Genomic DNA, 20,080 nt, shown 5'->3' with positions numbered 1-20,080 from the left:
GAAGTAACTCACCATTATCATCCAAAGTGCAGGTCATTGTTATAAAGAAAAAAAAAAAAAAAATCACCAGAAATTCTTATGGAAAGGAATCAAGAACACAAATCATCTAGCAAAATGCTGGAGCTCGCTTTTTGGAAAAGAAAAAATACAACTCACTTGGCTTCACACGTACAAGGCCTTTGTGTTGTCTTACTTAGTATTCTCTCATATAAGATAAGCAATGATGCAAATAGAGTTGACCTTGTCTTTGTACAGGAGCATGCACATATATATATCCGATATGATAAATATATCTAATTTGATTATACTGTAAAGGATTCACATGTGATATTTCTTGTGTTTAATTTAGATTTCTTAGTATTTTCTGGTGATGAGTGCAGTGGCCATATTGACCAAGCAAAACAAAACACTAAGCCTCTCAGCTGTGAGGCAGAAGAATAAACAACACATGCAATGGAAGATAAATACAAACAGATGAAGCTTCTCAAGAGTCTCCTGTAGTTCCACTTGCAGGCCTACTTTCTATTTGAATCCCTCTTATATTTACTAAAGATCCCTTTTACCACTAACAAAATAGTTTTTATACTCATGCCAACATCTTTTTTATGTAAACTGGTAAAAAAAATACAATATGATGAATTGTACACACACTATTGCCTTGTATAAAGCACTACAGAAACATTTCAACAACTTTTAGAGTATAATGCATTTGTCTGTGTACTACTTTTTTTCATCATGAGTACGATCCAAGCTGTTACCCACAGATTCTCCTGGAGGTCTAATTGCTCTTCTTCATAAAGCAGAAAAACAAAGCCAGACTGATCAACAGACCTGATTAACAATGAAAATTTTCGGATACAGGCAAGATATATTGATGCTGCATATTCCTTCTCATATTATCCTTAAGTTAACTTATTCATTTTACTGGAAAGTGTTCAAAATCACCTTGGGAAGCAGATTGGTGTGTCTGTAGCAAAAGTACCTGTCAGAAATTTTCTACTCAGCAGCTGCATCATACATTTCAAGAACTCACCATTAAGGATGCTAAATGAAAGCTGTGGAACAGATTTCAATAGCATGCATAGTCACGCTGAACAGAACTGAGCTCAAATAGTTCACATGGTGAACCATGTGTGGTTTCTTAGCATTCATCAACATTCAACCCTGAAAAACTTGTAAGGAGCAACTAAAAGCAGCTTGCTTATTGACATTAAGAGAACATTACCAAAGAAAATACTTCTGAAAGAGAGAAAGTTCTGTGCCAAATCTTTGAGCAATTCATATTCCCTCTAAGATAAGGCTGTTTCACCTCAGTGAATCTGAAATGACCTTCATTAAATTATATTGTAATAGCTGAAATTCAAGATTTTATTTGAAGCAATTTAATTCTATTAAAGAGGGACTCTAAAAATTATGAAGTTTTGTTTCAGAATTTTTTTACACATTAAGTTCATACAAACTGCAAGCTTTTGCCACATGCAGTTTATACCAGCCTACCACTGAGGTCCCTCGAAATATTTTTTGCACGGTCACTATAGTCACCATCCTTAGGAAGTATTAAGGGTAAAATTTTTCAAAAACTACATCTGTGAGAGCTCCAGAGTGCTTAGTTCTTTCCTCTAACTTTTGAGTATCTCCAAGACATAAGAGTGGGAGGTCACAAATTCATTTATTCTTCTGGCACAAATAGCATAATGGAAAATTAACAGAGAGGTACTTTGTTCTGATAGCTAGACTTCCTCATGCTGCTTCTTCAATGCCAAAATAATAATGTAAAGGAAAAAAAAGAATTTAATTCGAAGTGAAAACACGCAGGATCCCCCTCAAAGAATCGCTGCTGAAGAAATGTAGTCTTCATTTGATTTTCAAATAATTTCTTTGTATTTTGAGGTGGGTTGCTACTGTAAAATTCCAGTCAGAAAATCAGTACTGGTCTAAAGACCAAGTGCCACATAGCCCACAGGACGGCTAAATGTACAGGCTGTTTTTTCTGAAAGTGAGTCTACCTCCATTCTGTAACTCTGTTGTCTAGAAGAGGATGTCACAAAGTGTTCAGAAAGTAAAAAATGACAATGTTGTATTTACAGAGCATTGCAAAAGACAAGCTTTAACAAATAGCCGCTAGATGATAATGAAGGTTACTCAAACTGCCAAAAGTTCTCACGTGTATTTCCTCACAGAAATTTTTGGCTTTGTTAAGAAGGCATTGATGGGAACAGCCAGAAAGGTGACCTGGTTGCAGTGGGAAAAATACTATCAGAAAATGTCTTCTAAATGTTTTCTATCAGAAAATTTCTTCTAAAATAAAACGCCTGCCAGCCTAGGAACTGCTAGCCTGGGGATGGGAACCCAGAGTATCCATGAGCAGCAAAGTTGGCCTCTTTAAAGGGAAGCTGGATATCTGAGAATACTGAGACATCTTGAAGGTGCCATCAATTTAAAAAAATATTTTAAAAAAGGAAAAACAAAAGCACCACCACCAACAACCAAAAAACAAGGAACTGTAACAGCAGCTTATTATCTGAAAGGGTGAAAACAATCTGTGAGAAGTAAAATTTTACCTGAGGGAATGGGAAACATCATTGTCTTCTGGTTGTCTAAGGTGAAACAGAAATTAGCACCTACTGGCTGCTCTAAGAGGTGGTGTCCCAAACCCTTTTTAGTCTCAGTGATGGAAGAATAACTCCCTTTCTATCCAAAAAAAGCCAGAACCAAACTCTCTGTGAACTTCCTGTGCCACACACTCCTACAGGATTTCCTATGCAAATTAAACCGCCACTGAGGACACCTGACTCACTCCAAACTCCATTACACGGACCATCCTCAAAGTGAATAACTTTGTTCATTGTTTGGTCCCTATCCGAGACCCGGTTCTGAGGGTTGCTCTCTTCTCAGATCAGTTTTCTTAGTCAGACCTTTGTGAAGCCAGTTTGACATCCACTGCTGGGATCAATTTGATACTTTTGGTATGGGAAATCTTACGAAACATATACATACATGTACACATGCACACACACATACATACATATAAAACTTGTCATAAATACAGTCTTGGTAAGTATAAACTATCAATAACTATATTTATTGTTATACGTTTTCAATCCATAATAATTATATTCACTACAGTAGTGAGTCTCTTAACCCTGTAATACCAATCTGTATTTGTTGCTATATAGAGATTTTGCTAACTCTAATTGCATCCCTACTACCTCTAATTGTTGCATTTATTAATTCGTGCTATTCCCTGTGTACATATATAAAAAGAGATATACACTCTTAAGTCTTAAGCACAAGCTGTACAGAAAGTTATTGAGCAAAGTGTATCTGACTTACTGTTGAGTGCAATTTCTACATGAAATATACCACTACCATGTCATAGGGCTCAGCCTCATGGCATCCCTTCACTATCTCTTCAATTCTTCTTCACTTAGACACCAAGACGTGGTGCTATACATCTCCCTCCATTATTTTTGATAGCAGAACCAGAACTTCACCACACCAGCTATACTAAATTGGGAAAGCATATTAAAGTGGGCATTACAACAGCAGCCTCTCAATGCATACAAATAATGAGGTTTCAGAAGTTTATTTTAGGCTCAAGCATCCCATGAAACAAGTCTCTGAGGCTTTGTGATTTGGAAATATTACACAGCAAATACCATCAGCCAGTGTTCCTACCTACTGAATGCAACTTTTACCAGTATGTTGCACATTCTTACGTAAGTTCTCCTATTAGGCTCATATAATGAACTATATGTTTATTTCTGAATATATAGGAGATACTACAGTATAAGCTGAATTTCCTGTGGCAAAGTCTATCTTAAAATATGCAAGATGCTTCTTTCTGAAGAAAAGTAGGGTTGGAGAGGAAGCAATTGCATGGTGGCTTTCTTCTTAAAACTCAATCATGTATGTGAAAACAATTCAGGTCTTCTTACCAAGGCAACTTGTCAACAAAACTAAATTCAAGTTTCACTTCCTCCAAGTTCTTGCAGGAACTAAAATAATTTCCTTTTACTATTGGGACTCTGCCAATTAAAGCCAACCGGATCTTTCCCTCTGCCTGTACCGAAGAAAGGTAAGAGAGGAAAACAGTGATTCATTTTCCCCTAGCATGAAAATAAGATTCTTCTTTTTCCTTAGTACAGCTGTTACCAAATCTCAATAACTGTATTAAAAATCCAAAACCCTCTTAATTTTTCATTTTCAAGAGTTATTTCTCAAGATTAAACATTCCCCTGGATTGCTTTTACAGTGCACAAAGTATTTTCTAGCATCATTAATAAACAGATCTATATGAATTAAACCAAAAAGTCTCTGTGAGCGCTATTCTATGGTCTCATTGGTGGTTTAATGGCTAGAAGTTCTGCTTCACAAACTGGAAAACACTTCGGTATCTTCAGTTGTTGTGGAATAATCCTCACCTTTCAGCACACACACACACAAACACACAAAAAAAAAAAAAAAAAAAAAAGCCTCAGATGGGCTGTTGGGCTACCGATAGCTTCCAAAAATATTCCTGCAAACAGCTCCACTTAAAATATCATGGAGTCTTTTCACTGGCTGGGTTGTATTGATTCACAGAGACAAGTAAGGGGCCCAGCAACTGGCAAATATTCTTAAAACTTATAGAGAATTACCTGCTTTTTAATAAAAGCTACAGTACAGAAACAAGAATATAAATAAAACGTGGCCAGTTATGCTAATGTGAAAACAACATTCAGTTGATGTTCATCAGAAATAAAAAAATACAGCGGGAAACAACATTTGGAAGTGAAGCACAGCATTTCTGGCTCCTGCAGAGCCATCAGCTCAAAGCTCAAAAGCAGAGATACAAATTGCTTCCTGCCAATATGCTGAAACTGTTCTTAGAACAAGCATTTAAGACTCATCTATACATAGGAACATCAGCAAGAACAGAAAGAATAACATTAATATTCTCTGATAAAAAAAAGAAGATAGAAATGGAATAGTTGCAGACTTAAGCACATAAAGGAACACTAACACAGCATCTAACTGTATTTTCTCCTCTCAGACACTTCCAGAATGCTGATCCAGTCTGAAAAATAAATAATGTTTTCTCTACTGCAGAAAATTTAATACAAACATGTGTACATCTATACATAACCTTATGGAAAAACGGAAATACTTTAATTAGGAATTATCATCTGAAATTTTATAGAAAATTGTGTTGTGATTAATTTCTTTATCATTAATTATAGATGTGATCTTTTAGTGGTGCTTCTTAACCATCCAGAAAATGGATCTGGAAGTAGGATTTTCTTCTGCACTACAGATTGACTCTACATTTTATATCCTTAAGTGTTCCTTATGGTAAAGTTAAGAATGTGGCAATGTTAAGTTGAAAGATAGTCAAAGTAATGACAATAAGAGTTTGTTCATTATTCTAAAACTGGTTTGCTCCTTGATTCAATCACATATCAACATACCATCACGATATATAAGATAACAATGTTTCCTGGCTCACAGTTACCCATAAACTGTGCAAATGTAAAGCACTAGTAATAGCGAAGTAATGATAAAAGTATGCTTTTAAGCACCTTGTCTGAACACTTAACTTATTCTGACAATCAATTGCACAAACAAATGTCTTTCAGCTTTCTCTCAATCCAATTTAAACTAGCTAAAATTTCTTCACTTTCAAAGGTAGAAGGAACTCATTGCCCCCTCACCAAGACAAATATCTGTATTGGCAACATTTAAGTGAAATTATAACTTTGTGGATGGATTACTTGTGGATTACATTGTGGATTCACTTATTATCTAAGAAGTTGTCACCTTTACCAAGACCAATTCAGCATTTTACCAGAATATTATTTTGCACTAAACACTGACTGCTTCCAGATGAACGTAATTCACTACAGCTGAAGAACACGGACTTAGGCTTACTATTTTCAGATAAAATTTACTAAGTGCTCATACTACAAATTTTTGAGCTAAACGTGTCATGGAATTTGTTTCCAAATGCTACGTTATTTGTGCTTCTACTTACAATTGAGCCCAACTCTTCTTACATGAAATTGATAAAGACACACTATAACGAAGGGCTGCAACACCGATCCTCAGTCAGTCTACCATAATTTGAGTACATCTCCATTCCAACACTAAAAACTCAGTTATTCATGTTTAAATTTAATAGCATTAGTACATTTTTAAAGCGATATGAAATGACTCTCACTTAGCTGTATCCACATGGTAAAATACACGTCTTGTTAAATATATACACTGTCACAATACATTTCTTATATGGCATTAAAAAAAATTCAAACTGAAGTATTCCCAGGCAACGCACATAATACTGTTTTTTCACCTGCAATATACCTGCTTAAAGGGGGGCTTTCGTAAAAAACATCATAGTGCTTTTTAATGCCTCGCCTCCTCATTTCATTTCTTCTTCATGTCATTTCTTCATTTCATTGAATTTCTTCTGCAGTTTCACACTAGTTGAGCAATACAACAGAATCCCTGTCCTCGGATGCTTTTCAGACTTGGCCAACAGAGCCATGACCCACCACACCAAGGACTGGAATTAGCCCCGTTCTGAACAGAAGGCTTGACAATGTGACCTCCACGGGTTCTTTTCACCCCATATTTCTAGAATTTCTCTTTTCCAAATGTACATAGCACAGAAAGCAAACCTGGTGCCATCAGTCTGATTCTTACTGGCAAAAGCTGCTATTGAGAGACTAGGGTGCAATATTCAGTAGTTCAGTCAACTTATACTTGAAAATGAATGAGGAGTACAGGGTACAGACTTTTCTTGCTCTAGAAAGCTTTGGATGCTTGCAAGTCTTCTTGCTGGATAATTACATGTAACCTTTGCCTTCAATAGCATCTTTTCCTATTCCAGACTTCAAGGATCATTGGAGTCCTTTTTTTCTTTTTGTCATGGTTTTATGATTTTTGGTTATCAGTATTCCACACCATAACATCATGTAATGCACTGGGGGGTTTGACTTCTGTTGCTCGAGTTCCGAATGTTTGTCCAACGGAGAAGAACTACATTTCCCCAGGAGGCTTTGCGGTCAGCGAGGAGATACAACTCAGTGCAAGGTCACCTGATTCCTCTTCTTCTTCGCCTGCTCTTCGCCGTCTGCTCTTCGCCGTCTGTGCTTTGCCATCTGCTTTTCTTCATTCACTCAACTGGACTGCACTTCTCACCTCAGCATTGTGGTGAGGCCTATCTACCATTCAGACCAACTCTCTCTCTCTCATTATACTTTGCTAATACTATATTTAGTAAATCATTTGTTCCACCTCAGATTATTGCCGTTGTTTTCAATTATTTTGGGGTCCCCCGTTTCTCTTTTCCAGAGGCACGGATCCGCAGGTCCCTCCTCCCCGCTGGTCACAGAACCGGGCAGAACCAGCCCATAAATCGTTGACACTTTTTTTTTTTAATGTCTGACATTTCAACTGTTGTGACATAATACAGCATTTTCTAGGGCTAGAAGCCTGTCTTTTATCTAGATTGTTTTATCTTTACTGCACAGTTTCTCTAACAACTTCATTTTATCCAGTTCCAGAATAAATCATCTATCATAAGCATAAAGGAAAATTGAACTTATTTATAGAACAGAACTCATTTGCCCCTATCATGGAATGTGCCTCTCAAAGATACTGAATCTACAAGAGAAAAATCAGGCATTTTCAAGGATCTGCCAAGTTCTCAAGTGTTTTACAAAACAGACCATTTTGAGATTTCCAGGGAATTGACTTCACTACGAAGCTTGAAGACTGTACGCATCACTATTGGCATTATTTTTTAGGTACCTGAAGCTATCTTTCTGATGAAAAAGTGCTTGGCCTATAGATGAAACAAGCTGATCACCCAAATGGACAGGTAGGATTGCCATGCCTATCTCATTTTCCCTCAGCCATGAGCAAATGATGGAAAAGATATGGGTAGAAGAATTCCCAAGAATTTTCATGGAGAAGCATCTGTAGCTCCAATACAGGCCACACAGATGTTTCTGAAACTCAGATTTCTCTTGCATCAAATATGCCTAGCAAATATATGCAACTAAACTAAAACAGCCCATGCAAGTGTCTAGAATTTTTCAAGACACATTTACACCTCTGCTTTTGCTATGCAGCAGATGCTGCATTTAAGACTAGGGAATACAGGTTGAGTTGTTCAGACCTAAATGGTAATTTTCATTTCACAAGCACGGCGTTTCATGTTTATTGTGCCCTGTGAGGAATGGCCAAAGTTTCAAGCACTGGATTCCTTTGAAGCCAAAATTAGGCTTCATATGTCTACACCTTAAGTACATCCACACACATACAATGAATGAGCAACGTATTTTAACTATAACTTCCAAAATTTTTGACTCTGACTATTGCTCATTATTTCAGGTTAGAATGCACGTAACTGAGTTTTGCCTTTCAAATGACAAGAGAAGCAAATTGTTGAGATAAATCAAGCAGAAATATTTTCACCTTTACAAGTCATGTTTAGGCCCTTAATCGCAGATGGGAGTACATGATGTCAGAGCCAACACAGTTCAGAAAGTAGAAACTTCGCAAACGGAGCACATCAGAGCTGACTTTGCAAATTTTGCTGATGACTAAAAAAATACCTGCTCTGAATCAAAGTCAAGGTAGAACTTCTCCGTCAAGCTCATCTACATCTTCCCAAGGCCACTACAGACAAAAAGACGAATGTTCAAAGCAATTTTTTTCACAAGTTCACAGGAAGAACATGCTGTCTGATGCCACAAACAAGATATACAGACTATTACAGCTTCCCACATCCACTGAAAAACTTCTGTAATATCTGCAAACATTATCAGCTTACACACAAATTCCCCCATCATGTTCTTTCATCTGGAAATGGCTTTGGTCTAATATCTCTAGTTTGTTGTTACCTGTGTAATTTTCACTTTCTGTCTGCTTTTGCTCATTCATTACTCATAATATTTCAAAACTGTAATTGCAGTGGTTACAAAATGAAACTTTTAGACTGATTACAAATGCATAAGTCCTTTCCCTTGGTAAAAGCTAACTGTTTCTAATTACTTTGCTTAATTCAATGCATCATGACAGTGTTTTCTATCTGGTCAGAGTGAAACTTCCGTGTCATCTACCTGGACTTGTGCAAGGCCTTTGTCATGGTCTCACACCATATCTTTATCTCTAAATTGGAGAAATATGGATTGGAAGGGTGGACTGCTCAGTGGATAAAGAATTGGCTGGATGGCTGTAGCAAGAGGGTTGCTGTGAATGGCTCTATAATCAGACGAGCAGTGTCCCCCAGGGGTCCATCTTGGGATCAGTGCTGGTCAACATCTTTATCAATGACTTTGACTGCAGGATTTAGTGTACCCTCAGCAAATTTGCTGATGACACTAAGCTGAATGGTACAGTCAGTACAATAGAAGGAAGGGATGCCATCCAGAGGGACTGGGACAGGCTTGAAAAGTGGGCCCATGAGAACCTAGTGAGGTTCAAAAGCGCCATGTCCAAGATGTTGCATTTGGATCGGGGCAATCCTAGGTATGAGTACAGACTGAGAGACAAACCTGAGAGCAGCCCTGCTGAGAAGGATTTGGGGGTCATGGTAGATGAAAAGCTGGACATGAGCCAGCAGTGTGCTCCTGTGGCCCAGTAGGTCAGTGGTATCCAGAACTGCATTAAAAGAGGGGTGGCTAGTAGGGAGAGGGAGGTGATTTTTCCCCCTCTTCTGTGCCGTTGTGAGGACCCGTCTCGAGTACGAATCCAGGCCTGGGGCCCCCAGCACAAGAATGATGCAGAGCTGTTAGAGCAAGTCCAGAAAAGGGCCACAAACATATGCAGTACTTCTCCTATGAAGAAAAGTTAAGGGAACAGGTTGCCCAAGGGGGCTGTGGATGCCCCATCCCTGGAGACATTCAAGACCAGGCTGGATGTGGCTCTGGGCAGCCTGGTCTAGTGGCTGGCGACCCTGCACACAGCAGGAAGGTTGAAACTAGATGATCACTGTGGTCTTTTTCAACCCAGGTCATTCTGTGATTCTATGTTTCTATGATTCTATGAATTGGGATTGCTTGCTTGGAGAAGGCTCCAGGGAGACCTCATAGCAAATCTTCCAATACAAGCAGGACAACTGACTCTTTACGTAGGTAGGCAGTGATAGGACAAGGAGAAATGGATTTCAATGGAAAGAGTGGAGGTTTAGCTTAGCTATTAGGAAGAAATTCTTCACTGAAGGTGGTGATAGACTGGATTAGTTTAGTAGTTTATTCACTGGAATTAGTTTACTTGGCCTTAGTTGTCTAAGATAAACCTGAAAATGTTATAAGTTACATGAAATCCAATAATTTGTAGAATTAAAAAAAGAAAAGCAAAACCAGTTGTGGCTACTTAGCAGACAGCTTTAAGTTAATTGAGAACTAATATAAAGAGATGCTTGTGCAATTAGTAGCCTGTTGCTCAGTCTTCCCGAGTTAAAACTAATGTTGTTGCAAATCACTATTGTTCTATATCACAACAAATACCCACTTGGTTTATTTGAAATTCTATCTGTTTATTTGAAAGGCTGTCTCTAACAAGTCTTTGACAAAAATACTTTGAGAAATGTGTAATAACAGGAGGCTTGAAAAGCCTGCCAAGCTTTGGAAATTGTAGAGTCTTACATTTATTTTATGAAATTCTTCTTTTAAATATCCTTTCACTCCTGCCAACTTACTGGTAAACATATATTACTTATAACTTTTCCTAGCAAGAGAAGAGGTACAGTTTCAAACGAAGTACAGAGATATGCAGCATGATGCAACTGCAGCACATTCGCCAAGGTCCTTCTCTTGAAAATTCTAGTGCCCTCAATCATGGCATCTTGCTGAGCAGCATCCTAGCCTCATTTTTCATCTGCGACACTACTTATAACAAGGGATAATTTATATTTAAATCCTTTTTTAAAAAATGACACGTTCTACCTTCAACATCAAGTTTTTTATTATAAACTTTATAAACATTTCTGACTTCTAGTGTTTTTCCAAAGGGAACAGCATCAAACCTATCTGCATATAACAAATTGGTCAAAACAACAGGGGACTGAATGTGAATTGCTGCTGACGCAAAACTGTTATTAAGTAGGTTACGAGTAGCACATAAGTTGGTAGCCAAGAAACTGCTCTTTAAGTGCACAAGTGTGAGTAAGAAAGGGCCTTGGTCTCCTGCAAAACTGTTTTCCAGAGGATAACCTCTCAGCATGTTCAGGTGCTGTCTGATACTAATGAGGAGACAATTCTTGCGCAGGATTGCTCTGACCACCTGAAGGACTAAAATTCTACATGAGAGGAAAATTTTTAAAAGGCACAAGCATACATTTGTTAGGAAATTGTTTTTATCATAATGGAATATTAAAAAGATTCCTTTAGTAGCATCAAGAGGTTGCTTACACTTTGTCTCTCACTGAGGTGTGCTCTTTTTGCTACTTATATTATCCTCCAAGACTTTGTGCAGGAATGTGGGTATTTCTCGCTGTTTTACTGGTAGTTGGTGAGGACTCCAAAATTATCAGCACTCTTCACCAGTTCTACAAATAAAACAGTTACTAAGTGCCTAACAATGCTGTTTGCAAAAACATCATTGCATGAATTCTTTATGACTTACACAAGATACAATAAAATATTCCTTTTGAATTCCTTACAGTTTTTTTTTTGTTTTGTTTTGTTTTTTGTTTTTTTTTTTGTGCAATACAATCACAAACAGGAAAATAAAAAAGTGAGGAAAAATAGCACACTTTTAAAGAAGAGTGGAAATGGATAATTTACCTTCCACAGGTTGAGAGAGAGGGAAGGAAAAAAGAAAGAAGATGTGTATTATTAATACAAAACAGATATAGTGGACACATGAAAGTCACAAAAAGTCAGTCCAGCTAAGATATGCAAAAATGTGTTCTAAATTTGAGATTTTTCAGGTCTTAAACTGTTCCACTCAAAGCAGACTGTCCCATAGTGAGCTACTTAACACGCACTGGTTCTCAGAAGGAGAGCAATGACTGTGGCTAAAGCAAGCACGAGGGTGACTGCAAATATGGATTTGATTTCTGTTGCTCCAGAGTGCTGGCATTACTTCAGACAAATGAATCTCTTCACGTCTAAGAGCAGCTTGCCTTCCCACTGTAGATCACCGTAGACAACACGCCTCTCAATCTCCGCTTATCCTTCACGATTCACACCTACCAGCAAGGATCTTCAGTTTACGTCTGGGACGTCTTCTCAAGGGCTCAGTATAAGTGGCCGGGGTTTCGTCTGCCCTTCTCGGGGTGGGGTACACCGATCGCACCGAGGTCCCGCTGCCCGCCTTGGGCAAGGCTTTCCTCGTGTTTTCATCGTCCAGAAAGACACGGCGAACCAGAATTAATTTGTTCTCGGTACGGTGCGAATTCCTGGCAACGACGCCTTACCGCCCGCTCCCGGCTGGGCGGACCCTACGCCGGGCTATTTCTCGGGGTACCAGCGCCCTCGGCCGGCACTCGGTCCGAGGACAGAAATGCCGTAGCGAACAGAGCTGCAGCGCGAAGCGCGACCCTTCCGAGCGGGGGCGGCCAGAGCCCAGCTCTTTCTCGGGCTACACCGGTCCTGAAGAAGGGCGAGCCTCGCTCCGCGGTGGGAAGGACCGCTGCCAGCTCCGCACCCCCGGGGCGGGACAGAGCATCCCAACCAAGGAGCCCGACAAGGAAAGGAGGAAAAAGGGGAGCCCCCTCCCCATCTGGCCTCGCGGTAAGTGAACCAGGGCACGGCAGCGGGAGGGGGAGAAGGGAGCGGCGGCACCCTGCGCTCGGGGCTGAATGGAAGGGATTGCAGCAGCGCTAGGAGGAGCGGCGTGCAGGTCGCGGCTCCTCGGCCAGCCAAAGAAAGCCACCGAAACACGTGCCACCACTCTGGATCTTAAACTGCCCTTCTCGAGGCACTTAGCTGAAGTGGATACTTCTTATCCGATCTTCCCAGCCGGCAGCTGGTGGCGTTCCTCTCTCAGCACTGCAGCCTGGGCAGCCCGGAGTGCCCGAGCAGCGGAGCGCTTCCCGTACGAGCGGTATTCAGGCTGTACGCCGCTATCGCGCACTCAAACTGACTGTATCCTTTCGAGCAGAAGAGCGGGCAGCAATACCGGCAGCTCAGTCGGCCCTTCGTCTGCCATCAGCTGCCAGCCGGATGAAGAGCAATTTGTTCCTCAGTGTTAACACCCCACAACTTTCTGACAGCAATCAAACTTTTTCAGGGAAAAATTCTAGATAGGTTATTTTGTATCCAGAGCGTCCGGGTGGCGGGGGAGGGGGAGGATAGTGGAAATGGGGGTGTACTGGGGCCATAACTCACTGCAAACCTGTACTGTAAGCAGCTGTTCGTTTTGTCTCCCCAGCCCTTCCTGTGCAGACACTGAGCAGGAATGATGGAGAGGAATTGGGCTTCTTAGATGAGCTGCTCCTCATTTATTACGTTTATCTGCAAGACACCAGGCTCCCTAGCATTAAGAGGCCTTGGGCTCCACCAGTTCATTTTAACTATCTGTACAAGATCTAACAAGCAAATTATGACTGGAGAAGAGTGGGAGGTAGCTGAACTCAGTGCACCAGCTATGCAACACTGCCCCCCATCCCCCAAACAAAGAAAAGGGGTGACTTTGAATGTTAAATGGCTTAATGCTAAACAATGAATTCCTTCATATATTACTACAGTAAGGTTACAAGATGTTTAGAAAGATTAGTAGCTCAGTATCTATTCTGAATTGGAGGCTTCTCTAACCTCTCACCCTCTCCACCCCCCCCCCTTCCCCCCCCCCCCCCCGAAGGTACCCAACTGAACTGAAACTTCGCCTTTCAGTAATAGGTTTTAGCTTAAAAGCACTAAAAGTTCATTTGAATTGCAATTTAAGATCATGTTGGTGAATCACTAAATACTGGGGGAGTGGGGAGGGGCAGGTGGTGCAGAGGAAGCGGTAGGAGGAAAATTCACATTTTTCATCTGATGCCCTAAGGGATTCAGTCTCTTTTATAAAAAGTGTTAAGATCGCTACTCTGAGACCTTCTTTAAATAAAATAAAATGAATTTTATGTACTATAAAGAAATTTCCTATTATGAATTGCAATATTGACATGATCACAAACTTGACTCTTGTCTTCACTTATCCTGACTAGAGCCTAGCTCTGATAAGAGAGGAATTCTAAGACTTTTCTTGAAAAGGAGCAACATTAAATTCTTTGCTATGTATAGCAAGAACTAGAGAAAGAAGAGAATGCCTCGAAGGATCTGGTTCAAGGAAATATTTCTTGGAATTTAGTGACTTCCCCATAAATCAGTTTTCTCCTCATTTCCAGTATTTCCTCAGAACTCAGAAAAGTTATTCATAAATGTCTATTCATAGAGTCTTCACAAGCAGCTAACGCTGTGCATCAGACAGTAGAGCTTCCTTTATCCAAACCCAATTCAGGTAACTTAATCCAGTTAGCTCTTCTGGTTTCAATGTTTGCAATGAAATATAGGCCCTCTGCTAAAGAAGATTGATCAAGAATGCCAGCCAAAACTGGAAAAAATCTATCATCTCCTGATAATTTCAACCTAAGACACATAGACTTCAAAAATAATACATTCTTCTTCTTTTTTCCCTGAAGAAATATGTTTTATAGTATAGTAGTATCTAGAAAATAAGTAGTTGATTAGACTACTGAATGCATGTGTACATTGACTACTCATATTTGGGAAAGTTAAGTTTTACAATATAAAACTGAATGGTCAGTCATCAGAAGGCAGCAGCACTATGGAGCTGGGGGTGGTATAAAATAAAAACGTCCAGACTTCCAATGGGTTTCCAAGTATTATTTCATGGACATGAATCATTTTAGATGTTTGATTATAATATTAAAAGTAACTTGATCACTTTCAATTCTATATGCTCTACACAAATTCACCATTTCATTTGTCAACTCAAGAACCATTCTCTGAAAAACAATACTGGTGTGCTTGAGTTTCCCCACCTTCTTTTGTTCAGTTAAGCATCTCCAGGGATAATTTCTTTGTTTTTTTCTTTTTCTAAATTGTTTTCAGAATGTTCCTATGTCAACAGCACAGAAGCCACTGTATTCATTGGTTCTGCTGGTAAGTAATGAGCCTGCAACTGTGTTCCTGCAAATTAAGGGTCTCCAGACTATGAACCACATCCAGGCATTTTTTCTTTTTGAATAAGTATTGTTTCCCTGCCAAGATTCTGTCAGTAACTGAATGCCAGGAGACGTTTAGTAATTAGTTCCTGATACTATTCCTGTAGCTCCCATTAACTGTACAGGCCAGTATTACTTATTTTCCCCACTCCTAAAAAAGCAGGTAAGGAGCAGGTAAGCAGCAATCAGAAAAGATTGCTGAACCTCAGGAAAGCTGGGGTGAAAAAGGAGAATATAGTGGCTGTGGCACTAAGATGTATAGAAATGCACAGGAAAATACAATCCTGTACTCTTCCCCCATTTTCAACTATTAAAATATATCTCTAAGCATTACAATATATGGTTTTATTTGCCTCAGTACTGAACAAAATGAGAATTCAGATAAGCAGAATGTGTTTTGAAATATACCAACTCCAGAGATAGCAAAGACGTATCTGCTCTGTCCTTAATTATGCATGGAGAAATAATGCTTTCAAAAAGTCAATCCTAAGTTAAATCAAAAATCCAAAATGGAGTTAAGAGCCCAGAAGAAGGTAATGAATTAACAGATACTGGGTAAGCCTCAGTAAAAACACTAATTCTTGTAGGCTTTCAACACTGAATTTTAAGAGAAAGAAAAGATATGACTTTCAGTTAAGGAGTGTACCATAGTGTACCATAAGTACACTAGGGAAAAAATTTAAGGGACTTGCACATGAACACTGTGTGAAAGCACTGATAAAGTGTTTATAGGCACGAGCATTTACAGAATAAGGCTTGCATGCCAGAAATTGTAACCATTCTTTACAGAACGAAATACTTTGCTCCTCCACTATTACTCATTAACTTTTGAGCAGTCATAGAATTTTAGAAGAGCATTTCAACCCATTCTATATAAGCCAAACCAAACTTCACAGGTCTGAATTTGGTTTTGTTTTCTAGCTTCTATTCTGGTATGATCTCTTCGTATTAAAAGTATTGATTAGTAGAAAATTATATGTTCATCTATGGAAATTAGTTAGGAAATACACCGGTTTTATGTTTGTACAATTGAATCCAACTATTGCCAGTATTTTCTGTTCACATAAGGATTTCTCCACTCAAGAAAGCATTTTAGATGTACATTAAACTTCAGTAATTTTCATAGGACATTTTACATTTTAAATTACTCATTATATAAAATATTGTAGAAATATGTTGTGTAGGGAAGACCTAAAAGGGAAAATGATAAGGACTGCAGAGATTGAGCGTATTTCTTTTCTTTTCCAGAGTTCCAGCATTAAAAATTACAAAGCAACCCAACACACTGTCACCCAGGAGTGTAAATCAAGATTGAGTTTCCAAGTCTGGGGCATCTTCTCTGATTTTCATTCTCTGCTGTTGTACAAAAGATGTCAAAAAACACAACAGAGAACTCAAATTACACTCACATAGTTCTTCTAGGCTTTTTCCTGGCTAGCATTTCACTGGTCACTGTTGTCATGAATGTATTAGTATTATGTGCTGTGAAAACTGAGAAGAAGCTGCAAACAGTTGGCAACTTATACATTGTTAGCCTCTCTATTGCAGATCTTATCGTTGGTGCAGCTGTTATGCCCCTTAATATTGTTTATCTCCTAAACCATGTGTGGACTCTGGGCTTAACAGCATGTTTGTTCTGGCTGTCAATGGATTATGTGGCCAGTACCGCATCTATTTTCAGTCTCTTCATACTATGCTTAGACCGTTACCATTCCATTCAACACCCCCTGAAATATCTCCAGTATAGAACAAAAATGAGAGCATCACTGGTGATTTTGGGAGCTTGGTTGCTCTCTTCCTTATGGATCATCCCAATCCTATGGTGGCGTGATTCTGCCAATGATGAGAAAAGGAAAGGAAAAACAAACTGCGAAACTGAGTTCTCTCATGTCACTTGGTTCAAAGTGTTGACAGCCATTGTCAATTTCTATCTGCCCTCTATCATAATGTTGTGGCTCTACTGTAAAATATTCAGAGCTGTTCGAAAACACTGCCAACAGAGAGAAGTCGTCAATGGATCATACTGCTCTTTCTCTGAGAACAAAAATGTAATTCATGATAAGGCAAAGGCCAAGCAAAGTATTTGCCTCCAAAAGCAAAGCATACATGAAAACACAACTCATAAAGACAAACAGATGTCGTCTGAGTGCAGAAGTATGGCAGCAAAACCGCTTTTCAGTAAGGCTGACAAGTCTTCAAAGGCTTTTGTTAGCAGCAGTAAGAGCAAAGCCTTTAAATCCAGTTGTTCACCTCTCACCACTGCCCAGTCTGAGCCAGATCTGGATAAAGCAGGAAAGAAGAGTATGTGTGTAGAAAAGGACAATAAAAATGAAGAGGATCCTCACTCACAGGACAGCGACATAAGTGCTGCATCAGACAGCGATACTTTCACAGACAACGTGCCTTCTGGAGAGCAGCCCAATCCTAATCCTGATAGAGCCTGCACTCCTCAGGAAAATACAGAGAACAGGGATTTCAGAGGACTGACTTACCTGAGGAAAACCTGGCAAACCCTTCATACTCATTCCAGAATACATCTTCGAATACAGCACGTGAACAGGGAGTGGAAAGCAGCTAAGCAGTTAGGGGTCATAATGGCAGCCTTTATGCTGTGCTGGATTCCCTATTTTGTGTTATACATGGTAACTGTTTTCCAACACCGTGAACAGTTTTACAAATTACATATGTTCACTATATGGCTCGGCTACGTGAATTCCACCTTAAATCCATTCCTGTATCCTCTTTGTAATGAAAATTTCAAGAAGACATTCAAAAAGATCCTTCACATTCAGTAATATCACACTGGCTGTTTTTCTGAGGTAAAAAGCAACCCATAAAATCAATCAAATGAAATGTTCCAGTTTCAAAGGCAAATACTGTGATAAATTAGAAGGCTTTGGAAAACTAATTTATAAACAAGTGTTGGTAAAAGTGGGATATGTTCATATAACAGCTTCAGCATGTTTGAAGAATGGATTCTTATCAGGAATCCGAAAAGCTCAGTAGCCAGTCTCAGATCTGTTACACTATTGTAAATATTTTATGATTTGAGATTCTCTCTTTCGTCATATAGAACTAACCTGAGTGTACAAAAAGAGATCATCAGGGATTATAAGTTACTCAGCTATGGAAAAGGCAGAAAGAGAACACTGTTCCTGTGATCGGTCAAAGATTTTTTTTCTTTTTTAACTTACTGCTTTGAACAGGGAACACACTGCTTGTGAAGAGAGGTCTTCTGCAGAAAGAGGTACTTTGCACAGTTAAAAAAGAAGCTTCTACTGTTTGAAGAAATCTACACTGTTTATTTATAGCTTTCTCCAAGTCATACACTTGTTCGGAAGTCATAGTTTAACCTACAGTATCTACTTAATATCAGGCTTGCTTCATTTATACCAGTACACTTCAACTTCACTGAAAAAAGAAGTATTGTTTGTCCTACACATTTTGCTAAGACATTCCGAACTCAAGATAATATCAAGAAGGGTAGGCTGTTGTCTCTGACAACATATTTTCTTTGAGAATATACCTGATTGTGGCCTATATGTATTTTATTCCTCCTATGACTTGGCAAATAGCCTAAGCATGCAGAAGCAATGCTAATGCATATCTTTATGACAGGCAAACTCTTCTCGCTACAGTGAGACAAAGTCCTAAGCAGCAACTCAAGCTTGCAAAACAGGAAATAAAATACATGAAGTATTTTTACCTTTCCTGTCCTTTACTTACATAAGTTGTGCTGTAAACACTGTTAAATATTTTAGAAGAAGCAGAATGATAGAATACTTATGGTTGCAAAGAGTCTTAAGAAGCCACTTAAATACAGCCTACAACTCAAAGCTGTGCTTTTGCAGTATCCTCAGGGCCTCATCCATTCAACAACACATGAAAAGGGCTTCCTTTGAAAAAGCTGGAAGGCAGCTTTGACACAGAGGTTTGCAGGTTTCACCCTAGCAGCTCAAGTCATTCCCTCGTTAAGCCATCCATTTCACTGTTTCTAAGTATGAACAGCGCAGTGAGGTAAACCCTACTTTCCAGTCAAAGGAAGAAAACATGGTTCCTTAGCAAAAGAATGCAGTCACCTACATTACATGAGCTGCTGATTTAACAGAACAGTTACATCAACATAAACCAAAATCTGCAGATTGGGAAGAAAGATGCAGAATTGAGGCCAAGGAGATCTCTGGTCCTGTATGATCCAAATACGTCAAGACACACAAGTACGCAAGTGAAGCATTCATTTCTGTACTGTAATGGAACTAAGCGAAAGAAACATTTTGAGCAAACACTAAATCTGACCTCTGGGGCAAAATTGCTACGGGACTCCAGTCAGTTTTAAGAGGACCAGAACCAGGGGGCTGGACTCGATCTCTAAAAGTCCCTTCCAGCCCCTACAATTCTGTGATTCTGAGATTCTGTGATATCTTCAGCAGCAGATGTCATATTCGTATATAGTAATGAATTGCATTTAATGGTGAATGTTCCATACATTTTAGGAACGGTGACTGGGGAGGCATCCTGAAAGTTCACTGTGAAAAGAATATATTCTCGTTTGTGGGGGAAGATGTAACTGTGAGCGAGTCACCAAAGAACTTATCAGACTCTTTGATAGACCTTATCACTGTGAAACCTCGGGAGACCGGAGTGTGTGACAGAGAGCAAACAGTGTCTTTTTGCCTATAAGGGTGAACAGGAGGTTCTTTCCTATGCCTTGTTAATCTTGTCACACTTAAGAAACCTTTCATCCTTTATCACTGTTGTTTGGGAGAAGTTAGGGTCAATTAACTGATTAGAGGAACTGTTGGAGGAACAGGAATTTCTTGTTTGTAAATGAGTGGTATATAAGATGTATGTTGAACACAATGAAGTACAACTATTCTGATGCTAAAAGAAACTGTGACAACTCTCTAACTTGGCTGA

The 20,080-nt window shown here is 39.2% G+C and overlaps 1 protein-coding gene across 2 annotated transcripts; it reads left to right on the top strand.

Annotated features, from left to right (window-relative positions):
• The first annotated feature begins 12,561 nt into the window (after window positions 1-12,561).
• HRH1 (histamine receptor H1) lies at window positions 12,562-20,048 on the top strand. Of its 2 annotated transcripts, XM_042823770.1 has the most exons (3): window positions 12,562-12,728; window positions 15,051-15,101; window positions 16,412-20,048. In XM_042823770.1, the coding sequence occupies exon 3, from the start codon at window positions 16,534-16,536 to the stop codon at window positions 17,956-17,958; it is 1,425 nt and encodes a 474-aa protein (XP_042679704.1). In that variant the 5' UTR covers window positions 12,562-12,728; window positions 15,051-15,101; window positions 16,412-16,533; the 3' UTR covers window positions 17,959-20,048. The 2 variants fall into 2 exon arrangements, with proteins under 2 accessions (XP_042679704.1, XP_042679705.1); XM_042823771.1 differs by lacking the exon at window positions 15,051-15,101.
• Window positions 20,049-20,080: the final 32 nt, after the last annotated feature.

Source organism: Centrocercus urophasianus, unplaced genomic scaffold (assembly GCF_019232065.1).
Source record: "Centrocercus urophasianus isolate 14NV4802_14NV808 unplaced genomic scaffold, USGS_Curo_1.0 seq_22, whole genome shotgun sequence".
NCBI lineage: Eukaryota > Metazoa > Chordata > Aves > Galliformes > Phasianidae > Centrocercus > Centrocercus urophasianus.
Note: the sequence above shows the minus strand (reverse complement) of the source record. Positions and strands in the feature narration are given on the sequence as shown.